The 22,596-nt window shown below is 36.4% G+C and overlaps 1 protein-coding gene across 6 annotated transcripts in view; it reads left to right on the forward strand.

Annotated features, from left to right (window-relative positions):
- Positions 1-22,596, forward strand: part of RBMS3 (RNA binding motif single stranded interacting protein 3) — a 1,456,421-nt gene that overhangs the window by 1,151,830 nt on the left and 281,995 nt on the right. For all 6 annotated transcript variants that reach the window (XM_074405764.1, XM_074405765.1, XM_074405763.1 and 3 more), the window contains one exon: positions 16,409-16,566. In XM_074405764.1, coding sequence (XP_074261865.1) covers positions 16,409-16,566 — 158 coding nt within the window. The remainder of the gene's footprint in view (positions 1-16,408; positions 16,567-22,596) is intronic.

The following is a 22,596-nucleotide window of genomic DNA, read 5'->3' on the forward strand; positions in this document are numbered from 1 at the left end:
AGGCGTTTTGTATTTCTCAGGGAAAAAAAATTCATAAAGATCATGAATGGCCAATGCTTTGTAAAGAGACCTATTGTCAGTATCAGCCAGATTCTCACGGTAAATGGAAGCCATAGAAGGACAATCATCAATGACAGTGCTGATTATGTAATTTTGTAGTATACACTGACATTTGGTTTCCAATCTTTAGTAGGGAGATTAAAGGATCTTTTTTTCTGATGGTTTTAATTTTTCCCTTCTTTTTAAGTTTATTAAAACATAAATCAGTAATAGTAATGATAAAAATACAAAAATATCTGAATAAAATTCTCCTGTCATTCTGCCCCCAGAGGTAAACATTATCATTTTCCTATGTAGACTTTTTGATCTTTCTCTATCCACACATGTACATTCAGGTCTATATACTTCTGTATATCAGATGTCTGTACTGTGTACACTTTTTAAATAGTATTGCAGGTTTTTTTTTTTTTTCAAAGAAGCTTCTGAGCAAAAATTTGAGGGCCTTAAGCTTATTTTGGAAGTGATACATGACACAGAAGTAAAGGAAGAGGGAAATTAAGGTAGGGATGGGGAAAATGTCCAAAAATCATGTTCTATTAACCAAGTTTTGGCTGTGAGCAATTGGAGCTCAATTCAGCTGGAAACTCTGAGAAACCATGTAGAACGCACCAAGATGAGGAGTCTGGAGCATTTGCTGTGCAACTTCCATACCCCATTGGTTGGAAGTTGCCCCAGAGTGTTAACTCCCCTGCAACTTGGATTGCATATGTGCATAGCTGAGCAACTTTCTGCAGCTTTGGAAAAAGCAGGGAAGAGAGACTCGGCACATGCTTGATATGGAACTGGCAACAGTCTATGATTCTGTACCACAGTTCTGTTGTAATCAGGGAGGCCAAGGAGATGTGTTGCAGCATACCAAGACCCTCTGCAATCCTGACCTGCATGCTGTTTTTCAACTAGCCTTTCAAAAAAAAATAACGATGTATCTTTGATACATTTTCAAGTCAGTACATGTACACATTGTTTTTGTTTTTAAGACAGCATTCCTCCCTGAATATTAGAGTGGGCTAGGTAATTACTTAAGTGAGTACAATGCCCACTTTTGTCTTCATTTTACTGTGTGAACATATAGGTATGTTAAATATTCCTCCATAAAACAAAGAGTGATTTTTGCTTCTCAAGCTTTTAAGTACACATGAATCATTGGATCATGTTAAAATGCAGATCTGATTTAGTACGTCTGGGGTGGGACCTAAGAGTCTCCGTTTCTGGTGATTGCCCAGGTCTTACCGATTCACAAATCAGGCTTTGAATTCATGGTTCTAAAATGAAACAATGTGAAAGAAACGTGTGCATTGTGAAAATGTTCTTTATGGAAGACTAGAAAGTTTTCTAAAAGGTAAGACATTGGACTAGGAGCTGAGATGATCTAATTTCCAGCTATAAATTTGCCTTGAGACCTTGGAAAAGTCTTTTCTTACCATGGTTATCATTCAGGAGCCTTGGCCCCAGGGAGTATTTTATGATGCAATACGTTCATGTTTTTACTTGTAAAGAGAATATGCTTCTTGTCTGCTCAGTTCCATGGCTATGCTGAGCCAAACAAAGCCTGCAACACAAGACTTAGGATATTCCAGGATTCCTGAGTGTTTATGTATAGAGATCGCCACCACTCTTATTAGTTGAAACTAGATGAGTCACATTGCAAACCTAGATATTTAATGGGTATATCAAACTTAAAATATTCAAAAGAGAGTTGTAAATTTCCCTCCTCACATTTGATCCTCTGTCTTCTATGACAATGAATAGGAACTGTGTGGGCAAAGATGTCACAACCCTGAGATCATCCTTGGACCTTCCTTTCTCAAATTCCTCAAATTGCATGCATCAGAATGTGTGTAGACTTTTCTTGTAAAACAGATTTCTTAATCCACTTTTCTTTATAACTATCTTTACTAATATATCCAGAAGGACTCTCCTCATCCACTACAAAAGCTTCCCACCTAATTGGAACTCTGCTCCATTTCTTAGCCCTATGTTTTCTTACGCATACATTTATTTTTTTAAGCAAATCAGGTTTTGTCTTTCCTCACTTTAATTCATCAATGTCTTCTTATTGTACTTAGCATAATCCCAATTCACAGTATGTAGATCCACCTTACCCACAAGGCTCTCTATGTCATCTGGCCCCTGCCTACCTTTTGAAAGTCACTTCATGCCATTACTCACTAGCTCTTCTGTTGCACCCACACTGGGCTTTTTTATTTACCCAGAATGCAGGAAGCTCTTTCTTGCCTGAGAAACTTGGCCTTTCCACCTTCCTTGAAAATGTTTTGAATGCTATGAATTTTGTAGTACCTTTTAGTAAAACTGGAATTCATGAATCCTTTTTCTATGTAAATTGTATCATATGTCGCCATTGTAAGTATTTTCTCATTTACTTGGGAAGAAAATGTAGACAGGAACCCAGTAAATGTGTACAGCCAATTAACAGGAAGAGAAGGAAAGATATTAACATTTACAAAGTGTCCATTTAGTCTTTACAGTAACCTGATGGTAGTGGTAGTATTCTTTTAACTGACCGTGAAATGAAACCTCAAGGAGGTGAACTCATTAGTCTGGAATGATAGGGTCTACATAGGTATGCATGTGTTTCATTATACAAACATATACCTAAATAATATGTTAAGTGCTTTTGGATTTGAAAGCAGGTAAATCACCCATGCAAATCCCTGGCAGTTTTTTGTTGTATTGGCATTGTTCTCACTGAAGTGTGTGGAAATAGTTTTTAAGAATTCATGAGTTCCCTGTAAGAGTGTGTGTATGTGCGTGTGTGTGTGTGTGTGTGTGTGTGTGTGTGTGTGTGATATGTGTCTTTTCATTATATGATACTCTTTTAAAAAATATGAAACCATATTTGAGATCATCTAGAGGATTGGTTGATGTCCCTGTCTGTGTCTGTATTTATGTCTGTAATTATCTGGTGCCAAAGAGGCGTATTGTCATTGTCTGGGGCTAATGAGAAAGGAAAGAGAAAAGAGGGAGACTAAATAAGTAAATGATACTTTTAAACCAAATGCAAGCTGTTGCCCTGGCAAGCTACACTCAGATGAAGGTTTTATAGAAAAAGTAGCAGAAGAATCAGAATGTCATGTGGTTCAAGGTATACAGCCTATCAATTTCAAAAATATTTAGTGTCGCAGCAGATACGAGCAGATTCACATTGCAAGAGGCAATTTAGATTTGGCAAAGTAACATTATCTGTGATACTAAATTAATATTTTAATGGAATTATGTTGGTTATACAAGTTAGCTTTTATGTAATTTTAAAATGTATTTGGCTTAACATTTGTACTCAAACTGGAACAGAGGCATTTATGCCTCATTATATCCTGGCACACATGTAAAGGACTCTAATAATAAATATACCCAACTCAACATTGAAAGCCTTATGTATATTTATATATGATATATGATGATGTCATAACTATATAACAACAGATATATAACATTGTATGTGTATTTTTTTCTTTCAAGTGGTCTAATACTAGGGTATATCAAACTTGGCATGACAGATTCTTTCACAGATAATTCTTTGTTGTAGGAGACATTCCTGTGCATGGAGAATGCCAGTAGCAGCCCATTCAGTGCAGTTGTTACAAATAAAAATGTCTCCAGATACTGCCAGCAGTCCTCTGAGGGGAAAATTGCCCTGTTGCAGGATCACAGGTCTATCCATTTCTCTAAGATAGTAAACACTGCCTTATTCCATGTTATGGATGACTTGTAAAGTCACGAATCTATGAAATAATTCTGAAAGTGCATATATAGGCTACATTATGAGAAGAAAATCTGGCAGAGTCGGTGAGCATGGGGATAGTAGAAGAGAAATATATCTGCAATTAAAGAGAATTTATCTGGCTCTTCTTTTATTTGCTCTTTCCTATTGATGCCTGGAATCCAGTTTGAATCTACGTCTTCATTCTCACTGTATAATCACCTAAGCAGAAATGTTGCCTAAAACCTTTTGTGGAGATATGAGTGAGTGGTAAACAAATCAACTAAACAAATAGACACTGTCCAAGGTACTGTTTAGCATGAAAATTGTACGATATTAGAAGAAGCAGATGCTGGATTTCATGTTTAGTATTCTTTCTGTCTCAAGGGAGTGCAGTTTGAATGCAAGACACAAAATATAAAGTGTCTTAAATTGCTTTTATAAGCTGAAGTACATATGATAAATACTTTTATATTTTTGGATTTTGTCTATCAATATTAACAGCTTGTTTATTTTTCAGTGTTTTCATTGTTATTTTTGAATAATTTCAAACTTATAAAAATGTTGCAAAAATGTGATAATGCTTTTCACCCAGATTTCCCACTTATTAACATCTCTTACATTTGCTTTCTCATTTTCTCTATTAATATATACATTATTGTTTTAAGATGTTTGAGAGTAAATTAAGGATATGATGCCCTGTATCCATAAAAAAAGTTTAGTTATATGTCCTAATAACAAAGTCATTCATTTACATAACAACAATGAAATAATCAACATCAGGAAACTAACCCTGGTACAATAGAAATGTCTAATCTATAGAACTTAGTTGAATTTTGTGTTATTCCATGGATGTCCTTTATAATAAATAAAAAATTTTTTGTGCAGGAGGGTTTGGGGTCTCGGATTCAATCCAGGATCAAATGTTACATTCGTATGTCTCTTAGTGTCCTTTAATCTGCAGTCATTCTCCTGTCTTCTTTCTTCATCTTGACATTTTTGAAGATTATAGGCCAACTATTATGTAGAACATCCCCTTCCTTAGATCTATGTGATATGTTTCTATGATTAGGTGAAAGGAATGCCACAGTGATGTGATGTCCTTCTCTGTGTGTCATATGGAGGGGCACCAGGTCCTCATTCATCCCATTCTGCTGATACTACTTTGATCACTTGCTTACAGTGATGTTTGTCAAATATCTCCAGAAAAATGTTACAGTTTTCCCCCTTGTAATTAAGAAATGTCTTGCAGGGAGGTTATTTGATTGATGCTTATTTCCTAGTTCCTATCAAACTTTTACTCACTAGTATTTTTTTGTTTATGTTTTTTGTTTGTTTTCTTTTTTTGTGTGAGACAGAGTTTCACCCTTGTTGCCAAGGCTAGAGTGCAATGGTGCAATCTTGGCTCCCTGGAACGTCCGCCTCCAGGTTCAAGTGATTCTCTTGCCTTAGCCTCTTGAGTAGTTGGGATTACAGGGGCATGCCACCATGCCCAGCTAATTTTTTGTATTTTTAATTGAGTTGAGGTTTCATTATGTAGGCCAGGCTGGTCTCAACTCCTAACCTCAGGTGATTCACCCACACTGGCCTCCCAAAATGCTGGGATTACAGGCATGACCCACCATCCCCGGCCTCACTCACTAGTTTTTACACACACTGGTCATTCTAACCTAAATAAATTATTACTATTAGGGGGACCATGTGGTGATTTTGTTAATGTCAACATCCCTTCTACATTTATTAGTTTTTAGTATACTTTAAGTACAAATGTATCTTTTCCCTCTTTAGTAATTCCCTTATATCAGAAGGAACTCATAGATTGTTACTTTATTATATGGGTTAAAATCATTAATGACATTAAATATACAGATGTTCAGGCAGTTTGCATAGAGCTCTAAGAAGGTAAATGATCAGTTATGCACGAGTTGCATTTTTCTCCGCTCTTATATAACATATTAGCTAATAGTGTTGTCCTATTCCAATATTAGGATAATCCAGCCAGAATCTGTTGCTGCTTCTAAGGTTGGGTGCCGGTTCTGCCCCAGTGATTCATTGAGGTAGAGCTGAAAGAGCAGAAGTCCCCCTCTCTTTGGAAGCCAGGAGCATTTTATGGTTCTTAACAGTGCTGAGAATGCCAGTGACTCTAAAGCTGAGGAAAAAAAGGCTCTTAATGAGTTTCAGCATTTTAATGTACTGCAGGTTCCCAATTGTATGAATTTAAGAAGCTTAGCAATTCTGTATCTTCTGAATAATTGCATTTATTTTATACTCTAAATACTCCCAGGGAAGTCTGACTAACATTGCAGCTTCTTCGGTGTAATAGCTTTGGTGGGCTAATTGACTTGAACGGTGGAATTTCTCCTTTAAAAAAAAAAAAAAAAAAAAGCCACGCAGTTTTGATTAATGAGCCCAGTAATAAATCATTAATCTTTGTAACTCACAAATGATAGAAACAGTGTTATGTTTCCCACCCTGTAATATATTTCTTGATTCTCCTGCTAATATAGTGGCCACATTTTAAGGAGCTCATCATCAATTTAATATGCCTGCCTCCACATAATTTAATATAACATCCAGTAGGTTACACCGATGAGAAACACAATGGGACACATTCTAAATAGTGGTAATTGTTCTTTAATGAACATGACTTATATTTAGTTAGTAGCTGTCCTCTTAAAATTTTCTAAATTTCCTTATATAATAAAAATTATGCAAATAATAGTGATTTACTGAGCGTCTATATTCCTGGAACTCTGCTAAATTTTTAGTGTATCATAACATTGAATTTCTACAACAACCCTTTGAGGTTATTAGTATCATGATCTCCATTTAACAGTCAGGAAATTTGCTGAGAAATGTTAATAACCAGTTGCTGTCAGGGCTACTGTGTCATTACATGTTTACAGCTTGTGCCTACTCAAAGTTTTCTAGAGGACTATGAACAAAATCCTTCTTATTAAAATGGAAATACATAGTTATACAGTCAGCCCAAATTGATAATTGTCATTGTTTAAGGGTTTAATGGATCTCAGGGGGTTTTATATTTTAAATTTTAATTTTCATGCTCATCATGTAACTAAGATACCATTTAAAAACAACAAATAGTTTATATAAAATTTTATTAACATGAATCGTAATGGCCTTGAATGTTTTTAGTACAAGTATGTCCCATTTTTTAGTATATTCATGATATACTAAAAAATAGTGTTTGTTGTTCATCAGAAATTTAAGTTTAATGGGGTATCTTATATTTTATTGGGCAGCCTTCATATATATGACATGGTGTTTGTCACATGAGCTCTGTTGCATAATTCTAGGAGTCATCATTTGTGCTGTGTTTTGGGGGGTGTCAATAGACTACAATGAGAAGGTTGTCCTTGAGTGGAACTCAATGCCCCTAACATCTTTTACGTCTCAATCGTACATTTATGTGTGTTTACCAGAGGTAGATCTGGGTGAGCCTCAGCCAGTCTAAGCTGTCATATTCTAGGTAGAAGATATAAAAATGTTTTGCATCTATTCTATATTTATATGTGTTGTGGTGATTATTTCAGAAGGAAATTAGTATTTCATCATAAACTTATGGCTGTCTTCCTGCCATTTCCATAGTCTCATAGTTGTTCGAAGCATCACAGTCTTCATCGACAAATCAGTTACAGCTTTCTATTTCAGAGTTCATAGCAGGTGGACAAAACAGACATTCCTAGGGAAATCCTTTCTGAGCAATGAATTAGACTCTGAGAAAATGTGAGATTTGTTTACAATATTGAGTAGTTCTCTATAGTTTTGTTTCCTGTTCTCATTTTTGACCATCAGGACTATGAGTACAAAACAATACATATTTGTGATATAGTCATATATTATAATAAAACTATAGAGAGATCTCAATATTGTAAAATGTTAATTTAGCATTTTCTCACAGGAGAAATCATCACATCAGGGCTGATAACTGGTGATACTGAGCTCAAGTTCATGAGGTGCATGTGGCCGAAGAAGTCAAGGAAAACCAGGGATCCAATCTGGCCACCTCTTCCAGGACAACAGGTAACTCAAATGTAGTCATAAGGACTGGAGATCCTCATGGAGTATTCACTGTCCAACTCAGTTCAAGGCTGCTCAATTCATCTAGAAATAAAAGCCAGCCCAAGCCTTGAAGAATAGCCCAAATGATCAGTGGTTCAACACAGAGCATTGTTTCACAATCAGGTCTCTGCTGAATTTGTTCTCCAGAATTAAACTTTCCAATTGAACTTGAGGACATAATTCCAGTTGCTGATGCTGTGCTTACATTTTATCTGAAATAATTAAATGCTTCTTTTTTAAAAAGTCTTCCCTTGGGGACATTGTTCTTATTGTTTCTTATTTTAGGGAAATTTTTCTTGTTTTTTCTTTGGAAGGAAAAATTTGCAGTCACCTTCCTCTAACTGAATTACCATGCAGAACTAGCAAGAGAAATCTCCTTTTCTCTTTTAGTAGAGACAGAAGGAAATTAAAAATACAGAACCACCTTCACTGCTTAGCAAACAGGACAGCAGGCATGTTTTTAGGCGCCATTTAAAGGCGAAAGCCTTCTTCTTTGGAGTCCTTCTTTACTTCTCCCTTTGGTCTTTAATGCATTACCTTGGATGTTAGCTTCCGTAGTACCTATCCTGAGGTAAGGCATCTTATTTTGCCTGGTCAGAGGCACTGGCTTTGTGTCCAGGGAATGTGGAAGTCCTAGTGGGAAGGTCAGAGCTGATCATATGTCCTTATTTTTTCAGGGCAATACATATCTGACAAAACTAACACATTGTATTAGTCAGGATTCTCCAGAGAAACAGAACCAATTGGATGTCTCTTTCTCCCTCTCCCTCACTCTCTGTCTCTCTCCCCTCTGCAAGTCTCTCTCTGTACCTTTGTCCATCTCCCTCTCTTCCTCTGTTCCTCCATATGTCCCTCTGTCTACCCATGTCTCCCTCTCCCTGTCTCTCCCTCTGTCCCTCCCTCCCATTCCCTTAGTCTCTCACTACCTCTTTTTTCCTCTCCCTCCATCTGTCCCTCTCCTCCTTCTCCTCCTCTCTCTTTTTTCCTCTCTCCCCAACATCTCCCCATCTTCCACCCCCTCCTCTTTATCATATGGACTTGACTCATAAAATTATAGAGGCTGATAAGTCCCAGGATCTTGCCTTGGTAGCTGGAGTCCTAGGAGAGCCCACACAGTTGTTTCAGTCTACAGGTGGTCAGGTTCAAGGCTCAGGAAGGGCTGACATTTCAGTCAGGGTCTGAAGTCAGGAAAGTCCCAGCTCAAAGGCAGTCAGATAGGAGGAGGTCTTTCTTAACTCTGGGGAGGATCAGGCTTTTTCTTTTATTCAGGTCTTGAACCGATTGGATGAGGGTCACCCATATTTACGAGAGCATACTACTTCACACGGTATATCAGTTTAAATGTTAAACTCATGCAAAAACAGCCCCATAGAAACATCCAGAAAATGTTTGACCAACCTGGGCACACTGTGGCTTAGTCAAGTTGACACATAAAATTAACTGTCACACAAATATGTAACAGTGAAGCAAGTATGGCCAAAACAACAGGCTTCCTTCATTTATCATCTAGAGTTGCAGTAACTAGCCCCAGAAAAGGGAGAGCATTTTTGTTCAAATTAGTATTAAGCTAATTCCAAAATGCCTGATGCCTTTAGGGCAGTTTGTTAACATGGAGTGCTCTGATTCACAGTTTTCAGAGTAAGAAAAAACATGCAGTTTTTCTTGTTTTTTAGGTGTTTTTGTTTGTTTGTTTGTTTGTTTGTTTGAGATGGAGTCTCACTCTGTCACCCAGGCTGGAGTACAGTGGAGTGGTCTCAGCTCACGCCAACCTCTACCTCCTGGATTCAAGTGATTCTCCTGTCTCAGCCTCCTGAGTAGCTGTGATTACAAGCACCTGCTACAACTCTTGGCTAATTTTTGTATTTTTAGTAGAGACAAGGTTTCACCGTGTCTCTACTAAAAAGATCAGGCTGGTCTCGAACTCCTGACCTTGTTATCTGCCCAACTCAGCCTCCCAAAGTGCTGGGATTACAGGTGGGAGCCACTGCATCTGGCCAGTTATTATTAATTTTTAAATTGCTGCAGCATTTAAAATAGACTGTTCCGTTAAAAAAATCTTGCTCCTTTATATCCACATTATTTTTATTTTCTACAAGTAAGAGTCACTGAATAACGACATTTACAGGCAATCTCTAAAATTGGTGTCGTGTAGTAAAAAGTACTACATCAAGAGTCAGACAGTATCACTTACGATATTGCTAATTCACTTACCGGCCACATGACTCTGGTAACCCGCTTAAGATATCAGACGTAGTTTTCTCATTTGCATCTTTGGGATACTAACTCTTTCCCTATCTACTTATGAGGTAGATAAAGGGCCACATGATATAAAATGACCCGAAACATTTTAAATACTAAAACCTTTGCTCTATATAAGGAAATATTATTATTGTCAGTCAATATATCCATACTCCTCAGTGGTTTTTTTTTTTTTTAAATCTATAGTTACATGCTTGTTATAGAGTTGTTTCACACCTCTTTAGGGTATTTCTGAAAGTTTTGTCATGCCGGCTCAGGATAATTCATCTTGAGATAGCATTTTTTCACCCAGTAGTTAAAACAATTCTGTGAATTGGTTATATGCAATTTTGCGATTTAAAAGGTCTTGGAATAAAGATGGAGGTGTAGGTATGTGTTTGATATAATTATTTTCTTCTCTTTAGATACTTAGTAGTGGGACTGTAGAGTCACATGTTTGTATTATTTTTTTGTTTTCTGAGGACCCTCACACTGTTTTCCATAATGGGTATACTAATTTACATTCTGACTAAAAGTGTATAAGAGTTTCCTTTTTTCAACATCCTTACCGGCACTGGCAACTTTTTTTTTTTTTTTTTTTCTGATAATAGACATTTTAATAGGGGCAAGATGATATATCACTGTGGTTTTGATTTGCATTTCCTTGCTGATTGGTGATTTTGAGTATATTTTTTATATATCTCTCGGCCATTGTATATTTTCTTTGGAGAAATGTCTAGTTAAGTTATTTGCCTTTTATTTAATCAGATTATTTATGCTCTTGAGGGTGAGTTGTTTGAGTTATTTGTATATTCTGTATGTTAATCCCTTGGTAGATGAATAGTTTGCAGATATTTCTCCCATTCTGCAGGTTGTCTCCGTACTCTGTTGATTGCTTCCTTTCAGTTGGATACAGCCCCATTTGTCCTTTTTTGCTTTTGTTGCTTGTGCTTTTGAAATTTTATCCACAAAAAACAATCTTTGTCCAGACCAATATCCCAAACCCTTTCCTTTATGTTGTCTTCTTGTAGTTTTACAGTTTTTGGGTCTTATATTTAAGTCTTTAATCCATTTCAAGATTTTGAGTTGATTTTTGTATATGGTGAATGATAGGGGTCTAGTTTCATTATTCTATATGCAGATATCCAGTTTTTATAGCACCATTTAAAAATTCCATGTGTGTGCACATACACACACAATGGAGTACTATTCAGTCATAAATAATAAAATCCTGTCATGCATGACAGCATAGATGAGCCTGGAGGATATTATGTTAAGTGAAACAAGCAGACACAAAGAAAAATAAATACCATGTGTTCTCACTCATATGTAGGAGCTAAAAAGTTAAACTCATGGAAGTAGAGAGTAGAATCGTGATGACTAGAGGCTGGGAAAGATAGCAGGAAGGGGGTATATGTGTATCTTTCAATCAATAAGCAGGTACAACATTACAGCTAGATAAGATAAATAAGTTCTAGTGTTCTATGGCACTGCAGAGTGACTATACTTAGCAATAATTTATTGCATGTTTTTAAATAGCTGGAATAAAGGAGTTTGAATGTTCCCCAAAAATAATAAATGTTTGAGGTTATGAATATGCTAATTACCCTGATTCAATCATTACACATTGTATTCGTATATCAGAATATCACTTTGTACCGCATACATTTGTACGATTATTGCATGCCAATTAAAAATGTTTCTTAAAAAGGACTTGATAGTATATAAAGTAAGCAAGAATTAATCCCTTACTAAGACCCATAGAGTGTTCCATTAGGAAAGGAAATAATAGGAATATATTCCCATAAAGTAGTTCTACTCAAAGTTTGTTATGCTACCTGCTGCTTGTCCACAATGAAATATGTACAGAAATTGAGAGAAAGCATTTAAAGTCTTTTATAACAATGGACATGATCACAATGTCTAATCCAATATGTAATTTGGTGTCTGTTGCATGTGATAATAGAAAGTTGGAACTGGCATTTTGCATATCTTTTTTTTTTATTTTCTACTTCTTTTTCTTATATTCTACAAATATATTGATCCATGGCGTATTGGAAATAAAAATAGTTCACACTCCAGATAGTTTTAAAAATTACTCTAAAATTTCCATTTAGTGCTAGTACTGTAAGCTGCTTCCTGAGCATTTAAATGTCATTCCATCAAATGTGAATGTTGTCCTATTGTTTTTAAGTTTAAAATTGTGTTCTACTAATAGCCCTTTCAGAACTGTGATTGTATAATGACCATAATGCATATTCAAAAACACAGATGTAACCTTTGATCTAGATTGGGCAGTGTTTTCTTGTCCTCTACAAGTATTCATTTGGTTAGCCACCTTGAAATGTTCTGAACTTCTGAAATTGTTTAAATTGCTAAAAAGCAAATGAATGCCGATAAATCTTATTTTGACAGCATCCATACCTTAAAAACCTGAGGAAAAGGAAGTAATTTAAGGGAAAATAAATTATTTACATATTTTTGCTTAAAATGACAGATCCGCCTCCTATTAACAATAAAAAGGATATTTTCTAACTTTTTTAAATGAACTTTTAGATAAAACTAAATAATAAACTAAGAAATCCCTGTACAGATGAAAAAATGCAGAAACAAAGCAAAAGAGGGGAGTTACTTACAGTGATACAGACAGTTAAATGTAATAGATGTATGAATTGTAGTCATATAGTTTTACAGTCTAGTATACACAGCACATTATTCATTCAATGAATATGTATAGAATACTGGCTAAGGCTAGGAACTCTTTGTTCACAGCCTTCACTCTTTACCTCAAGCTTATTGACGAATAGGCAAAAGTTAACAAAACAAGGAACTCAAATATATTCATTTCTGTCTGTACTGATATTCTTTTGAACTACAACCTGCTATTTATTACTCATTGAATTTTAAGAATAAAGTCAGTGTTGTGAATTGGCAGTAACAAAAGATTAAATATAAAAGACTCAATTTCTAGCCTGTTCCTCTAGCCGAGTGGCCTTGGGCAAGTCATAATCTCACCACTAGCTTCTGCTTTTTTCCATCTGTTAAGTGATAAGATTGGATAAGATGACACCATAGGTCCATTCGGGAGCTGTGTCCATAAAAATGAAAGTTAAGAAAAAAATTATAAAAAGATCTTTTAAATTGCAGTTATCCTGCGAAAAACCTTTCTGGAAAATTAAAAGGAAAGTGCTCTTTGTTTCATAGTTTCAGTAAACCTTTTGAAAATGACCATCCATTTACTTACACCTGATACATAAATAAAATTAAAAGCAAAAATATAAATGTATGTACTATTTTAAAGTTTATTCCATGAATAACTTAAATTCTATTTTCAACCATTATATTCAAGACTAATACTGCCTTCATTTCAAAAGACAGAATTTCTTAAATAACACTTCCCAATGCCATATTCTTTCTATGAATACAAATTAAGGAATGACACTGTCCAATGTGTTACTGCCTCTGAATACAAATTAAAGAGTTGGCCTTGTTGTTTGAATTTGGATTCAGAAAATAGCTTACCAGGCAATCCCTTATGTATTAAGCTTTGCATGTTTATGGTACACCATTTTGGACAGTTGCAGTACATTCAATACTTAGGGAATATAGAAATGACTTTGAATTTGGATAGACTGGTGCACTGGTACTTGGAGAAAATTCTAAGATCTGTACGGTACCCTGGGACATTGGCATAGGTTGTGATTATTAACCTGATCAAGGGCAAAGGGGTATTGAATAGTGAGCAAATTCCAGTGCATTCATAGGACTATCATAGGCTGCAGCCCATTCATTGGTAAGCTCTGGGTTGATGAGGAACTCTAAAGCTGTGGGGCATGTATTTCTCATAGAACTTGAGTAGTTCTAGACATGGGGGACTCAGAAATCACATCATAAGAAAATTCTTTCTCTCTCAATTATTTTTGGATTCTGATTCTTCCCAGTAAAAAGACTCAATCTGGTGATAGTGTGCTTCTAACCCTTCCATTCATTATGAATTCTCTTTGCAACGGAGAGTCAAGCAGGAGCTCCGAAGCCTTCTGCAAACAGTACCTAGCTATAATTTGAAAACATTAATTTGTTCGCTGCTTTTACAGTAACTTTCTATTTATGGCAAGTAGTACTGGCTTTTCAGTTATGGTAACAACATAAAGGTATCTTTTCAAATAGATTTGTTTAAGCCCAGAGGTGTGTTTATTTAGAAAAACTTTAAATAATAATCTACGACTGGCAACAATTTCTAAGATTTGGTATTTCAAATAATTGAAGCTTGAGAAACATTGGACTGGTGGATAATGCACTGAGCTGGAAGATAGGAAAATCAGTCACTAAATCTAATTTTAATCCTGTCACTAATTATTAGATTGCCCTTGGGCCAGATGGTGAATCTTTCATGTCTCCATTTCCTCATTATCCAGTAAGTGTAATGATATTTGCCAAACTACCTTTGGAGCGACAATGTGAAGATTAAAATTAAATGATGAATGGTGAAATAGTATGAACATTGGAAGTTATATGTAGATAAGGTTCATTATTATGTAGCTGACATGTCACTTTTTATTTACTACCCCACAAAAAAACACAAACAAGATCAAACCATTTAAAGAATAATATTATCTCTGTTTTTTTTTCTCTAGGACCATGACAGTTATTGTTATTGGTGGTGGTAGTGATGATGGTGGTGGTGATGGTGTGTGTGTGTGTGTGTGTGTGTGTGTGTGTGTGTGTGTTTCTATGGATTTGTGTGTGTTTGTGTGTGTTTCTATGGATGTGTCTGTGTGTGTGTTTATATGTATGTCTGTGACAGAGAGAGAAAAAGACTGACTTCACTCAGTCTCCTCATGTAAACTATTCCTAAATATTAAGGCTCTAGTCATCTTTTCCAGATTAATTATATTTTATTTTTGCTATTTCCCATGGTACTAAAAAGCTTGAAAAGTCAACTATGTTTAAAATGAAACTAACAATACATCGTATTCACTCCAAGTTTTAATAAAATATTACAACCTATCTGAATATTTTGAGTTGTTGAAAATACAGGACTTTAGTTGCATACAAAAATTATTTCTTGACCTGAAACAATATTTGGATTCTTGCTTATTGCACTTATTTATTGGTTTTAAAACCATAAAGATCTAATAATATGATATCATCTTTTCACAAAAGATATTTTACTGTTACATAATGCCATTTCCTATAGACTTCAGGATTTCTTTTTCTAATTTGATCTCTGGCTTATTCTTGAAGTTAAGGTTTTTGTTTTGCTTAAAATATAATAGTTCAATTAAATATTTGGTTTTTGATATTAATGACTAATCCATCAAGTTTTTGACTGTGTCTTATTTGAGACATAAATACAACTAAGCTCTAAATTATTAATTTATTATATAAAATAGAGAAAATTGATACACACAGAAATAATGCTAGCAATCATGGTTTGGTTTTCCATTCCATTTAGCAAAACTTATTTAGGCATTATTGCTGATGAATTAGGAAATAATAGACATCATAATTGTATTTGTATATAAATATTTAGGCTTGGTCTAGGACAGCAATTCTCAGACTTAAGCTAAGTCATCAGGATCACCTGGAGGGCTTGTCAAAACACAGATTTCTTGGCCCATTCTGAGATTCTGCTTCAGTAGTTCTGTGGTGGGGCCTGAAAAATTGTGTTTCCAGTAAGTTCCCAGGTGAAGCTAAGGCTGATGTTGCATTTCTGGGACTATACTTTGAGACTCATTGGTCTAGTGGAGGGCAGTAGACCAGAGTAATAAATCCCACGGACTTTGGTGATAGGCCCAGATTTCCGCCCTGAGTTTGGCATTTATGAGCTGTGTAACTTTGATAAGTTAGAGATCAATTTTGTCATCTATAAAATAATTATATCTGTTAAAAATATTGAATGAAATAATGCACGTTAAGTGTTTGGAACGATGCTTATATATTATGAACTCACTAAATACAGTATCAGTAACTAATTGTGATGGTAGTAACGGTTAAAATCATAGAAAGAGTAATTAATGGTAATAAAAAATACATACACATTTGCCTTAGTTCAATTGCAGTCAAAGTTTATTAGTCTTTCTACAGAAGGATGGACAGAGAGCTTGCCTTTCATTTATCATTGTGTCTATGATAAACATTCTGCACAAGATGAGGCATTAGTAAAAAGAAGTAATGCCCCTCCTGAAAGCACTTTCAAGAGCACTTTGGAGATTATAATGTAGATTGTAGTTTAAACAAAGTTTCTCCACTTGTACAATGCTTCTCACTATTCAGAACTCACTGCCCTTGTTTCTTTCCTTCCCTTAGCAACAAGAGCAAGACCCAACAAACCTATACATCTCAAATCTCCCCATTTCTATGGATGAGCAGGAACTTGAGAACATGCTGAAACCCTTTGGACATGTCATTTCCACAAGAATTCTAAGAGACGCTAATGGAGTCAGCAGAGGTGTCGGCTTTGCCAGGTAAAATTCTTGCTTTATATGTTATCGATATTTCCTCAGTGTTCCTTTTCAATTCCATTCCTTTTTAGTACGAGAGCTCTTAGCAATAGAATATGCAAAAAAAAAAAAAAAATTAAAAGTAGCTTATCAAATCTGTCTCCCTCTGTATCTTTGCTTGGAGCTAAAGAATTTCAAAAGAATTTCAATATAATTATAACTAAATTGTGCTTGTTAAAATGTATGCATAATGAGTTTATGTGTCTTGAATCATAATAACATACACACTCAGTTTCCAGTCCTTTCTGTGCCTGTAGATCAGCAAAATCAGATGGTGCCAATACCTGACAGGGATAATAAATGCCCACTATCCCAAAGCAGAAGAGCCCATGTGGTGAACAAAGCATCTCGATGTTTTTTCATTGATTTCCAAAAAAGAGTGCTAGCATTTCTCAGTAAAGAGCCAATAAAAGAAAGGAAACATTTATAGAAAGGAGAATTATTGAGAAGACCCAATGAACCCAGATATACAAGGGAGGTCAAAAAGCCATTTGCATTTAAGAGGCCCTGGTTATGTGTTTTTGATATTTTAGGCAGAACGGGGGAAAAATATATTCCTTTCATTGTAAGTAAAGAAAGAGTCGTTTTCATTTTAACTTTGAAGGAATGTTTACAAAAGAGGATCACAGCCAGGAATGGAGTTTAAATGGTTGTACCTGCTGTGCTTTCATGAAAAACAAAGCTAAAGAAACCACAGAGTAAGAGAAACTACTCAATGACAATGAAGAAAAATAAGTCTTGTCTCTGTGGCTTGATACGTTTATGTGTGTTTCCAGTTGATTTAACATGGATGAATGGATGGATGTTAAGTATTACGTGGAAGTCAACCCATTGCAGACAAGTTTGTTCATCTAAGAAAAACTCTGCTATCACTTGAAATACCACTCCAAGGCTGGGCACGATGGCTCACGCCTGTAATCCTTGCACTTTGGGAGGCCAAGGTGGGCAGAACTGAAGGTCAGGAGTTCGAGATCAGCCTAACCAATATAGTGCAACCCCATCTCTACTAAAAATACAAAAGTAGCTGGGCGTGGTGACATGCACCTGTAGTCCCAGCTACTTGGGAGGCTGAGACAGGAGAATTGCTTGAACCCAGAAGATGGAGGTTGTGGTGAACTGAGATTGCACCATTGCACTCCAGCCTGGGCAACAGAGCAAGATTCCATCTTAAAAAGAAAGACAGACAGAAAGAAGGAAGGAAAGAAAAAAGAGAGAGAGAGAGAGAGAGAGAAGGAAGGAAACAAAGAAAGAAAAGAAAGAAAGAAAGGAAGAAAAAAGAGAAACCATTCCAAATTAACTTCTGCTAACTTACTTTGGAAGATAACAAGTCGTTTTGTATATGTTTACTGATCTCTAACTTTATTTCCTCGGAGTTATGGTTGTGGACCATGTATTAAAATGCTTCTTATTCTCCATAATTCTGTACACATAGTAAACCGGTAGATATATGCAAGGTACATGCTTGATGATTTCAATAGAAATAAACAGAATGAAGAAAATCTCCCTGACTTGAATGTGTACAAGAGGCATTCAGGCTTTCAGGACATTGACAACGGTTGATTTTCACGGTCAAGGCAGAGCTTATGACACTACTAGGATCTCTGAATTTAGCCAATGTAGTTTTTCTTATACAGTGTACAACTGGCTGTTGGGGGCCTGAGCAATGTGGGAATTCACTGAACCAACTACCGTGTTTCACTTTACATATCATGCACATTCCTTTGGTTCTTCCCCCACACCCTGCCCTCTAAAAACTCCCCAATAAATTACTTTCTCCTTCATCTGGACTCCTGCTGGGATATAAGTGAATTTTGAATTCATTAAGAGAACATATTTCCAAGAAAACCTACGGTGATTTTTCTTTTTCTTAAACAAAGGGTGTGTTGGTACAAAGTATATTAGTTTCCTAAGTCTGTCATAGAAAAATGTCACAGACCAGTGGCTCATACAACATAAACTTATTTTCTCACAACTCTGGAGTCTAGAAGTCAGAGATCAAGGTGTCTTTATAGTTGGCTTCTTGTGACAGCTTTCTTCTTGGCTTGTAAATGGCTGTGTGAACCCTCTATCCGCACATGGCCTTCCTTCTGTGCATGGCTGTGTCTCAATCTCTTCTTTTAAGAGCACCAAGTCATATTGCATTAGGGCCCACCCTGAGGGCCTCATTTTAACTTAATTACCCCTTTAAAGACCCTGTCTCCAAATTCAGTCACATTCTGAGGTATTAGGGGTTAGGACTTTTATGAATTTTGTAGGGGACACAGTTCAGCTCCTAATACAAAGATTGAACTATTCATTTCTCTAACATTTATTTTTTCTATAAAATGAGAGTTTGTTTAATATGAAGCATATTTTTCTTAAGTACAGAATCAAGTAATATATATTCTAAAAGCCAAAACCATAATGCGATGTATGATATCATGAAAGAATAAAACTTACAAAGTTATTTTTCTTTAGGAACTGAGGAAGGCTGGGAATATTACATTTTATCTGTATTCTGAATGCAGCCTCTCTCTCTTCTCCATTGCATTCTGCATGCAGAAGCCACAGTGAGCCCTTCAGTATTCAAATCTCATCGTGTCAGGGTCCTGTTTACAATCCTTCTTCAGTGCTGGCCTTGCCACGCTCTCCAGCATCGTCCTTGATACTGCTCACCTTCCTCCTGGCTTTGTCTCTTTCTGTCTCACGTTCAGCCACAAGCCTCCCTTCTTGCCTGGTTATACTTTTCATGACTCTTCTCCTGACTTCTGCTTACTCATGTCTCAGGCATTGGCTTAAACATCATTTCTTCAAAGAGTTTTTCACTGACCTCCAATCTTTGGCTTTAGACAAAGTTAGGTGCTGTTGTTAGGGCTCCTGTATAAGTTTGGTTTATTTTTCTTTCAAATAAAATATATCACGACTGCAATGAATTCATTGTTTAATTTCTATCTTCAAATGGATTGTACATTTCCTCGAGTCTGTTAAAACACGTGCTCTGAATGAAGAGACCCCCAAACAGGCTTTGTGTGAGCAACATGGCTGTTTATTCACCCAGGTGTGGTTGGGCTGAGTCCGAAAAGGGGGTCAATGTAGGGTGGTGGGATAGGAGTTGGTGTTATAGGTTTGGGGTGAGCAGTGGAAAGTTACAGAAGTTACAGTTTGGGGTGTGTTTTTTTTTTTTTTTTTCTTTTTTGCAAGTTGGGAGGGTAGGGTCTGGAGTCAGGAGGTTGACCAAGGTCGGTTATAAAGTCCATTGGCCTTGTCAGTCAAGCCCAGAGTAAGAAACAATAGAAGAATGTCTCAAGTTAGTTAGGCCCCGCAGGAGTTGACGGTTCTTCCGCTTTTCCTGGTCTTCCAGTTGCTTCAGGTTTTCTAATTCCAGAATGCTCCCCAGAGGTGTACGTGCAGGTCACAGGGGTCACCGATAGCGTCCACGGCGCCGTCAGTCAGCCTAAAAGACCTTACAAAGTCAAGTTTCTTTCTCATGGTTGGATGGATGAATGGATGTGTGGCTAGTGGATTTCGTAATTACCATTTGGTGAAGTTTCAGAATAGCTAAATTCACTGGTTTTTTGAAACTTGAGCTTCAAATATGAATTAGCAGTCACATTCCGACTCTGAAATTCAGGTCTCTGTACTCTGAATGATGCTTTTTTCCAATTTCAGAGGGTGGTATGTAGCCTGAAAACACAAACGTAAGTTCAAGTCAAGCCACTGATTTCTTATGCCCAAGAAATAAAAATAAAGTATGAATCTGACTCCTTTAGAAAGAGGCCGGGAAACTGACATGGAAAAAGTATTTCATTCTCCATGTATCTTAGACTTTAAATTTTGAGCAGCAGAATCCCACATGATTAACCTAATTTGATGGGGTGAGAAAATATTTTTAGCTGTACCATAAATAGATCTGTTCAAATTCCTACTTCCCTATAACATTTGCTGTACATTTTCTCAAGCAATTAGGGCTTTTGCCCTAACTAATTTGGTCATTCACAACTTAATCCTTACACAAATTTTTCTCCTTTTAAAAATATTATCCTGTCCCCTTTTCAACTCAGCTTTTCTCATTTGAAAATTTCCCTCTGAACTACAAAACAGAGAAGATGATTTCAGTCACTGTTTTCTTGATTCTTCCAAGAACAGTACGTAGCAAGTGAGAGAAGTTACTGGATTACATGAAGGTGTCTTGGGACGGTGGCTCTCAAAGTGTGGTTCCCAGATCAGCAGCTTCAGTACTTCCTAAAAACTTGTTAGAAATGTAAATTTCCTGCTCCCAACCTACTGAATTAACAATCTGGTGGTGTGGGTGGCCAGCAGTCTGTAATCTTTGTACTAACAAGCACTATAGATGACTCTAAAAATACTCCAGGTGGGGCGTGGTGGCTCATGCCTGTAATCCCAGCATTTTGGGAGGCTGAGTCAGGTGGATCACAAGGTCAGGAGTTTGAGACCAGCCTAACCAACATCGTGAAACCCTGTCTCTACTACAAATACAAAAATTAGCTGGGCGTGGTGGTGCGCACCTGTAGTCCCAGCTCCTTAGGAGGCTGAGGCAGGAGAATCTCTTGAACCTGGGAGGCGGAGGTTGCAGTGAGCAGAGATGGCACCATTCCACTCCAGCCTGGGCAACAGAGTGAAACTCCATCTCAGTTAAAAATAAAAAGTACTCTAAAGCTTGAGAAACTTTGTCTTGGGGCATTAGTACTTGTTCTTGGGATCATCTGAACGGTATGTAATCACTCTGATTGCTTGGCCCACTCTTAAAGTTTCTGATTCAGTTGCATTAGGGTGAGACGCAATTATTTGAATTTCTAATAAATTTCCAGGTGATACTGACACTGCTGATATGGGAACCACACTTTGAGAACTACTACTTTAAAGTTATCTGTGATTTTTCCAGATAGAGTGATTCCTGTTGATGCCTGATTCACACTGTTTTACTTTCTCAAAATTACTAATAAGGAACTATCTCCCTTCCTGTTCCTCAAGGGTAGAGACCATGCCCTCTTCCTTAGATCTGTTATAGTACTTAGAATATTGACACATAATTGATCTTGAGCAAATTTCTTACGATAAATAAATGAAATCGCTTTAAGGTTTTGGGTCTTTTTTTTATAAATATAGTAATATGCAGAAAGACATTTGATGATAATGATAAACCAATTGTGAGATAGAGTACTGGAATATTACAAACATCTATGGTAGCACCAGCCCAACTAGTATTAGTTCGCAAATTGTTTATTCCTCTGGAAGTTTACAGCATTATTAAAAGAATATCCTTATTTAATTGGGAGAATACCCAGCCAATAATTGTATCTAGTAAATTGTTGTTCATAGCTCTTGAATTTATGACTATCTCAATTCAGAAAACCTGAATAATTCTTTCATTGGGCTTCATTTTGAATGTTATTATTGTTGACGTCTAACCACCAGATGTGGTCCTTAATTCATGTACAAGGGATTCTAAAATTCCTTTGACTGGAAAGAAACTCCCCCCATTATTATTTTACTTGCAAGCTATGCATTAATATCCTTTGATAGCCATCTCTTCAAAGTAAAAGGAGTATCTTCATTTTACATTTAAAATGCTGAACTTCAAAGCATTGATTTGAATGCCAGTAGGGCACACAGAGAGCACAATTACAGGCTTTTCAAAGTTCCAGAAGCACAAGATAGTGTCTGAAATTACAGACATTTTATTTTATTTTGTGTGTGTTTTTTTTTTCACTCTCTTGTAACTTAAAACAATTTTGTAAGATCCACCCCCCTCTAGGCAGCATTTTATAGCCAAGTTATAAACCTCTAAAAACAAAAGTTTGTGGTGGGAATGCTGACAGTGAGCCCTACTACTGCAGAGCTAGTGAATGCCAAAAGAGTACCTTGCCTGCAAGGGTAAGGATCAGAGCATAAATCAGCCAGAGTCTGGAGGGACATGACTGTGTGTTCGTGTTATCCATTTCCCATTCCCAGAAACATGAGACAGATTGTCCAGCAAAAATCACATTGAGCGGG

The sequence above is a fragment of the Saimiri boliviensis genome, chromosome 9 (genome assembly GCF_048565385.1).
Source record: "Saimiri boliviensis isolate mSaiBol1 chromosome 9, mSaiBol1.pri, whole genome shotgun sequence".
NCBI classification, from domain to species: Eukaryota; Metazoa; Chordata; class Mammalia; order Primates; family Cebidae; genus Saimiri; species Saimiri boliviensis.